Source organism: Tupaia chinensis, unplaced genomic scaffold, assembly GCF_000334495.1.
Source record: "Tupaia chinensis unplaced genomic scaffold, TupChi_1.0 Scaffold143646_2, whole genome shotgun sequence".
Classification (NCBI taxonomy): Eukaryota; Metazoa; Chordata; class Mammalia; order Scandentia; family Tupaiidae; genus Tupaia; species Tupaia belangeri.
Window position 1 is genome coordinate 10,764 of NW_006203495.1, and position 7,007 is coordinate 17,770.

Below are 7,007 nucleotides of genomic sequence, written 5' to 3' on the forward strand. Positions count from 1 at the left end.
CTTTAACCCCCACCGCCCCACGTGCTGGCCCCAAGGCTGTTTTATTTATTATTGTTAGTTTAAAATTCAACTATAGAGAGTCAGAGAGAAAAAGGGAAAGCAAGAAAGCAAACCACCAGGTCTGGGACTTGAACCGCGGTCGGCCATGTGGGATTCCAGCACCTTAATGACCATGCTACCTGTTGCCCTCAGCTGAGAGACTGTCACACTGGCTTGGGGCGTTCCAGACCCTGCCAGGCCTGGGCCCACTGCCTGTGTCTATGCGAAGATGTGGGGCCTGGTGCTGGAGCACTGAGCGGCAGTCGGGGGATCTGGGTCCAAACCCCATCTCTGACTGGCTAGCTCTGTGACCCTGAGGGAACCCCTTGGCCCCGTCAGGCCTCAGTTTCGTATTCTGTAAAATGGGGGTAACTCCTGCTCTCACGTGGTGTGGGGTGGTTCCAGTGATAGTGTATTAATGATAGTTTTGAGCTAGGGGGGGTCTTTGCTGGGTGGTTGGCCATTGTGGGGGTTCCTGGGAAGCATTGGGAAGTGGGCCATGGGGGTGTTGGTAGTGGGAAGGGACAGTGGGGAGGGGACAGTAGAAGGAGAGGGTGGAGAGGAGAGGGCTTTGCCAATGGGAGGGAGCAGTGGGAAGGGGGCCTTCGAGGGGCGGGAGAGTGGAGCAGCGTGGTGACTGGAGCCCTCCTGGCTGGCTGTCCAGCCTGGACTCAGCATGCCTGCCTTCACAGCTGGCTGTACCTTCGAGGAGGTGAGTGACCCAGCAGTGCCCTGTGACTACAGTCAGGCCCAGGATGACGACTTCCAGTGGGAGCTGGTGCGGATCCACCCTGGCACCCGGGCACCTGCGGACCTGCCCCATGGTGAGCTCCTCTCTCGTCCTTCCTCCTTCCCCCTTCCTTTACTTCCGGCGAACTTCTGCCCACCTGCTGTGTGACCCAGGGTTCCTTATTTGACCTCTCTGGGCCTCCTCTGTGTGTGTGTCTGCAGTGCCATGCATGACTGCCCGTGGAGCTGGCCAGACGCTAGCCGTGCGTGCAGGGGTGGCCTGGAGAAGGGGTCAGGGGTCAGGAAGCCGAAGACCTCACTGCCCACATCGCCGCCCCGCCTGCTGTCCACATGCCCCCCACCTGCTGTCCACCTCACTGCCCACACGCCCCGCCCTGCCCACTGTCCACCTCGCTGTCAACATGCCCCACCCACCTGCTGTCCACCCCGGTGTCCACACGCCCACTCATGGCTGTGCTTTCACGTGGCCCATGCCTGCAGTGACTGTGTCCCTGACTCCTGCCAGTGGGAGCGAGGGCGCCTGGCCAGCTGTGGGCTGAGCGAGACTGCCCTGGCGGTGCGGGGCACTCTTCTAGGCTTACCAGAAGCTAGGGGCCGGCGGTTCTGTCACTTCATTTTATTTTATTTTGATTTTTACCGTAGGGCATGTGTGCTCGTCAGAGAGAGAGAGAGAGAGAGGGAAAGTGACAAAGCACCTTCTGGGGGGTGTCCACACCACAATCCCGTCTCCTCCACCCTCCTCTCAGGATTGTGGGCACACACATATTCCTGGTGTGAATTTCAAGCTGCCGGGTCCAGGACTTGAACTTCAGTCAACCCTGTGGGAGCCCAGTGCTTTAACCACCACCGCCCCACGTGCTGGCCCCAAGGCTGTTTTATTTATTATTGTTATTTTAAAATTCAACTATAGAGAGTCAGAGAGAAAAAGGGAAAGCAAGAAAGCAAACCACCAGGTCTGGGACTTGAACCGCGGTCGGCCATGTGGGATTCCAGCACCTTAATGACCATGCTACCTGTTGCCCTCAGCTGAGAGACTGTCACACTGGCTTGGGGCGTTCCAGACCCTGCCAGGCCTGGGCCCACTGCCTGTGTCTATGCGAAGATGTGGGGCCTGGTGCTGGAGCACTGAGCGGCAGTCGGGGGATCTGGGTCCAAACCCCATCTCTGACTGGCTAGCTCTGTGACCCTGAGGGAACCCCTTGGCCCCGTCAGGCCTCAGTTTCGTATTCTGTAAAATGGGGGTAACTCCTGCTCTCACGTGGTGTGGGGTGGTTCCAGTGATAGTGTATTAATGATAGTTTTGAGCTAGGGGGGGTCTTTGCTGGGTGGTTGGCCATTGTGGGGGTTCCTGGGAAGCATTGGGAAGTGGGCCATGGGGGTGTTGGTAGTGGGAAGGGACAGTGGGGAGGGGACAGTAGAAGGAGAGGGTGGAGAGGAGAGGGCTTTGCCAATGGGAGGGAGCAGTGGGAAGGGGGCCTTCGAGGGGCGGGAGAGTGGAGCAGCGTGGTGACTGGAGCCCTCCTGGCTGGCTGTCCAGCCTGGACTCAGCATGCCTGCCTTCACAGCTGGCTGTACCTTCGAGGAGGTGAGTGACCCAGCAGTGCCCTGTGACTACAGTCAGGCCCAGGATGACGACTTCCAGTGGGAGCTGGTGCGGATCCACCCTGGCACCCGGGCACCTGCGGACCTGCCCCATGGTGAGCTCCTCTCTCGTCCTTCCTCCTTCCCCCTTCCTTTACTTCCGGCGAACTTCTGCCCACCTGCTGTGTGACCCAGGGTTCCTTATTTGACCTCTCTGGGCCTCCTCTGTGTGTGTGTCTGCAGTGCCATGCATGACTGCCCGTGGAGCTGGCCAGACGCTAGCCGTGCGTGCAGGGGTGGCCTGGAGAAGGGGTCAGGGTTCAGGAAGCCGAAGACCCTGCAGCTGTGTTAGAGCCCGCAGCCCAGAGCTGTGTGCAGCAGCCCCGGATCCAGCCCACTCTGCTGGTCTCCCTGTGTCCGCTGCCTTGGGAGGGTGCCGGGGTCTAGCCTCGGTGAGGGTGGGTTATTTCATCGGAGGTGGCACAGGTGAATAAAATTAGGCTAAATCAGTGCTCCTTAGTATATTTTTAGCTGGCTACAGCCAGAGCCAGCTCCAGACCACAGCCCTAGCGCCTGTTAAACACATGTACTTATTGAGGGATGTCTTACAGGAGTAGGAGGGGTGAGGGGGAAATAGAAGTTTTACTCTAAGAAATAGGGTATACAAAGTATGAAAACAGGAATCATAAAACGTAATGCACTGTTTTGTTTGAATAGGTAAAGCCAAACACAGTTTTCAGAATAAAGGAGTCTATTTGGTGAATATTCTTCTTAAGTCTTGATTACCGGACAGGGCCTTTTTACATGAAAAGATCTTGTAGCTCAGGAGACAACACAAGATGTTTTATAAGCAGTTTTTCATAGTTAACAGCTTACAGGGGAAAAACTGTTTGTAGTTAAGTACTATCTGTTGCTTGCTCAAACCAAATAAGAACTTTTAGCTAAAATAATTCCTAGAGCCTTCAGGTTTATTTATCCTGTCACTGTTAGCCAAATCTGTCCGTCCTCTATTAACCCATGGGTCCCTGTATTTTATTTGCTAAATTATTTGTCTGTTAATCGGTGAATTTTTTGTGCTTCATCTTAAAGTCCCTGTCATGATGGTGGATATGCTAATTTGGCCTAATATAAGTTAACTTTGGCCTGCAGCTTTAACGAGGGGGTATTTATGTACAACTAGCCTTAAACTAACTATATATGCTACCAATGCTAATTTGGCTTATACTAACTTAACCTAACATATGTTAATTTTGGCTTAAAATAGGCAAGTGGTCAGGGCAAAGGAAAGCGGTCAGGGGACTTTTTAGAAAATCTTATCATATACTCAGGATGTATAAGAGAGCTATGTAATTCTTTTATAGTAGTATATCAGGGAGTCATAGGGCGGTTGCTTCCCAGCAAGGCTACTGCAGTCTCTAGAGCGTACAACAAGTGGCCTTGCCAACATGCTGAGGTGACACAAGCTTTGCTCATAGGTTGGGGGGCGGGGGCCTTACAACAGCAGGACCTTGCCAACATGCTAATTCGACCTAAGCTTTGCTTATAAGGTCAAAGGCTCAGGACAAATCCTGGGGCCCTACCGAGTCGGACTCCTCCAGGGAGGCTCTTGTCTCTGAGGGCCTCTAAACTGTGGTCTCCCAGGACATGCAGATGCCGCCGAGTCCGTGGGGCTGGACACATGCTGCATGTCCTTTCCCTGCACTCCTCCTGGAAGTCCCCGTCCCGTCCCGTGTCCCCTTTGCCTCTCCTGTGTTGGGGTGTGCACGGCCGAGCACTGGGACTGTGGAGAGATGAGCTGTGTGGGTCTGCGGACGGCCCCCTGCCCCGTGGGCGGCCTGCGGGTGTTCACGTCTGGAGAGAAGCCTGTGACGTCGCTCACCCTGTGTGAGACCTTCGGCCAGTCACTTTCCCGAGCTTCGCTCTGAGCGCTTAGCTGTGAAAGGAGAGAACCGGGTCCCTTTCTCAGGCTGGCCAGACGGCACGCTGAGGCGTGCAGCCTGGGTGGCCCGGAGGGCTTGGCGTTTAGTTGCTGCAGTTGGGGGTATTTGAGGGGCGCAGTTACCTGTACCCCCTCTTCAAGGGTCCAGAATCCTCTGGGAATTAAGAAAATGGGACCAGGTAAAGGCCAAATGACCGGCTTTGATACCGATAAGGGCCAGGCCTGGGGACATGGTGAGGTGAGAAGCCAGCAGGCTTTCCGGGAGAGCCCAGGTTGGAGAGCCTGGTGACCTCCTCCCCTGGGGCCTGTGGCGCCAGGCCCAGCGCAGGGATGGTGTCTGCTGTCAGGGGTGGGGTGGGGTAGCAGAGTTCCTAGGGCTAGGCCAGGAAGAGGCGATAGCGGAGAGGCCCCATGGGCACAGGGGTCAGATGTGTGTGCAGACCAGGGGTGACCTAGGTGGGCCACCCGCCTTCCCTCCTGTCCACTCATGCGCCCTTCCCGGCCTCTGTCTCTGCCTGTCAGGTCCCTCAGGCCCTCCTTTGTCCAGGGCACTTCTGTGCCAGTCTGCCCTGCCTGTGACTCATAAAGGTGCCCATCAGACAGGGTCCCGCGGGCTCTAGGAATCCTCAGGCGAGCTCTCAGAGCAGGAGAGCAGACCGAGTCTCACGACCTTCCCAGCCAACCGTGGGCGTGAACTCGGCCTTACCTTTTTTTTTTAGAGAGAGATTTTCACTATAGGGCGCGTGCGCTCACCAGAGAGGCAGAGAGAGACAGAAACACAGAAAGCAAGAAATCACCCCCAGGGAGGATGGCCTCGCTGCAATACCTTTTCCGTTCTCTCTGGATCTTGGGCACGCACACATACACGCCTGGTACGTTTTAAGTCACTGGGTCCAGGACTCGAACCACAGTCGACTACATGGGAGTCCAGCGACGTAGCCATTGTACCACTTGCTGTGCTGGGGTCTGCCTTTCCTACCCAGAAGGAAGGGGAGAGAAACTCAGTGTGGGCACAGGTGTGCATGTGCTGGACCAGGATGACAGGCGGGCAGTGTCCCCTACCTGGGGTGGAGGAAGATTCACACTCAGAGACAGAGAATGGGAGAGAGGAGTAGGGCCATGGGGACAAATGGGAGTGAAGGGAAGGGAGGGGTGCAGGGATAGCAGAGGAAGCACGGTCAGGGTAGAATGGGCAGTCCTGGCAGCAGGACTGGCCAGGAGAGTGTGTGGGCGGGGTGTGTCCCCACAGGGAGGCCACCTGGGGCGGTGTTTACTCCTCTGCCCTCAGGGCTCTGGCTCACCTAGGAGCCAGACTGAGACCCCTCCCTCCCCAGTGAGCCCAGCTGGGGCTGGCCGAGGGGTTCTTGGCGTCCTTGGCCTTGGCGGCAGCTGCCTTCTGCCCCCGGGAGGGACGCCATACCCCCCTAGCCCAGGCAGGCCCCTCCCCCAGCTCACAGCCTGGATCTCGGTAGGGGCCAGGGCTGCCTTTCCCCAGGTGGGAAATGAAAAGAATTCATACCCCAGGAGTTGCCCCGGGCATGGGGCTGGCACATGCCGCTCAGCCTGGGTTCCGAGCCTGTGCGGGGCAGGGGTGTAGGAGACCCCCTCTCAGTGACCAGAGGCCAGGAGAGTAGCCCCGAGGTCAGGGAGGGAGGGCTGAGGCAGAGGTGGCCTTCGGGAGGGCGTGGCCTGGACCTGTGGGTGGGCAGAGGCCACAGTGTGTCCATGAAGCTGGGTTTGCGTGGCTTCTGGGGCTCCAACCCTCAGAGGAGCAGGTGCTTGGAGGCGGAGCTGCATGCCCAGAGTTAGAACCCTTGGGCCTGGACACCAGGGGTCCCGTGCCGTGCCCCTCACTGCCCACCTGGAACTGGCCCTCTTGAGGCCTCAGCTCTGCCGCCTTCTGTCTGCAGGCTCCTACTTGCTGGTCAACGTATCCCAGCATGGCCCGGGCCAGCGGGCACATGTCACCTTCCAAAGCCTGAGCGAGAACGACACCCACTGTGTGCAGTTCAGCTACCTCCTGTACAGCTGGGGTGGGCACAGCCCGGGCACCCTGGGTGTCTACGTGCGGGTCAATGGGGGCCCCCTGGGCAGTGCCGTCTGGAACATGACTGGATCCCACGGTCGTCAGTGGCACCAGGTGGAGCTGGCCGTCAGCACCTTCTGGCCCAATGAATACCAGGTGGGCAGGGTGCAGGTGGGGACTGGCCGCAGGTGGGGAGGTGAGTGGCCGAGGGTGGCCTGGTCTGCTCGGCCTCAAGAGGCCATCTGTGGCCTAGGTCCGGGTTCGGCCGGGAGGGGACTGCTCATGAGTGGCTCAGGACCTAGCGAGGGTGAGCAGGGTCTGGCCGGCCTGCAGACAGACTGGCGGGGCAGTCCGCTTGCAGGTCAGGGTCCAGGGCTGGGATGGGACCTCTGGCTCTGGCCTCCTGGCTCCAGCGCTGACCTGGGGGGAGGGACACTGGGTGGGGCTGACCTGTGCTAGTTGAGGATGGACTGGGACAAGCAGGAAGGGGCTTGCTGGAGGGACAGCCATGTGACAGGCCCGCCTGCTCCCCCAGGTGCTGTTTGAGGCCCTCGTCTCCCCTGACCGCAGCGGCTACATGGGCTTGGATGACATCCTGCTTCTCAGCTACCCCTGTGGTGAGTGGCAGCCCCTGGGGCACAGGGCTGGGCGCTGGCACAGGCCCAGCTCACA

At 58.2% G+C, this 7,007-nt stretch overlaps 1 protein-coding gene across 1 annotated transcript in view; it reads left to right on the top strand.

The window, feature by feature from the left end:
• PTPRU (protein tyrosine phosphatase receptor type U) overlaps nucleotides 1–7,007 on the top strand; it is a 70,301-nt gene that overhangs the window by 2,014 nt on the left and 61,280 nt on the right. The window contains 3 exon segments of the mRNA XM_027766734.1: nucleotides 732–863; nucleotides 6,220–6,491; nucleotides 6,871–6,952. Of these exon segments, the coding sequence (XP_027622535.1) occupies nucleotides 732–863; nucleotides 6,220–6,491; nucleotides 6,871–6,952 (486 nt within the window).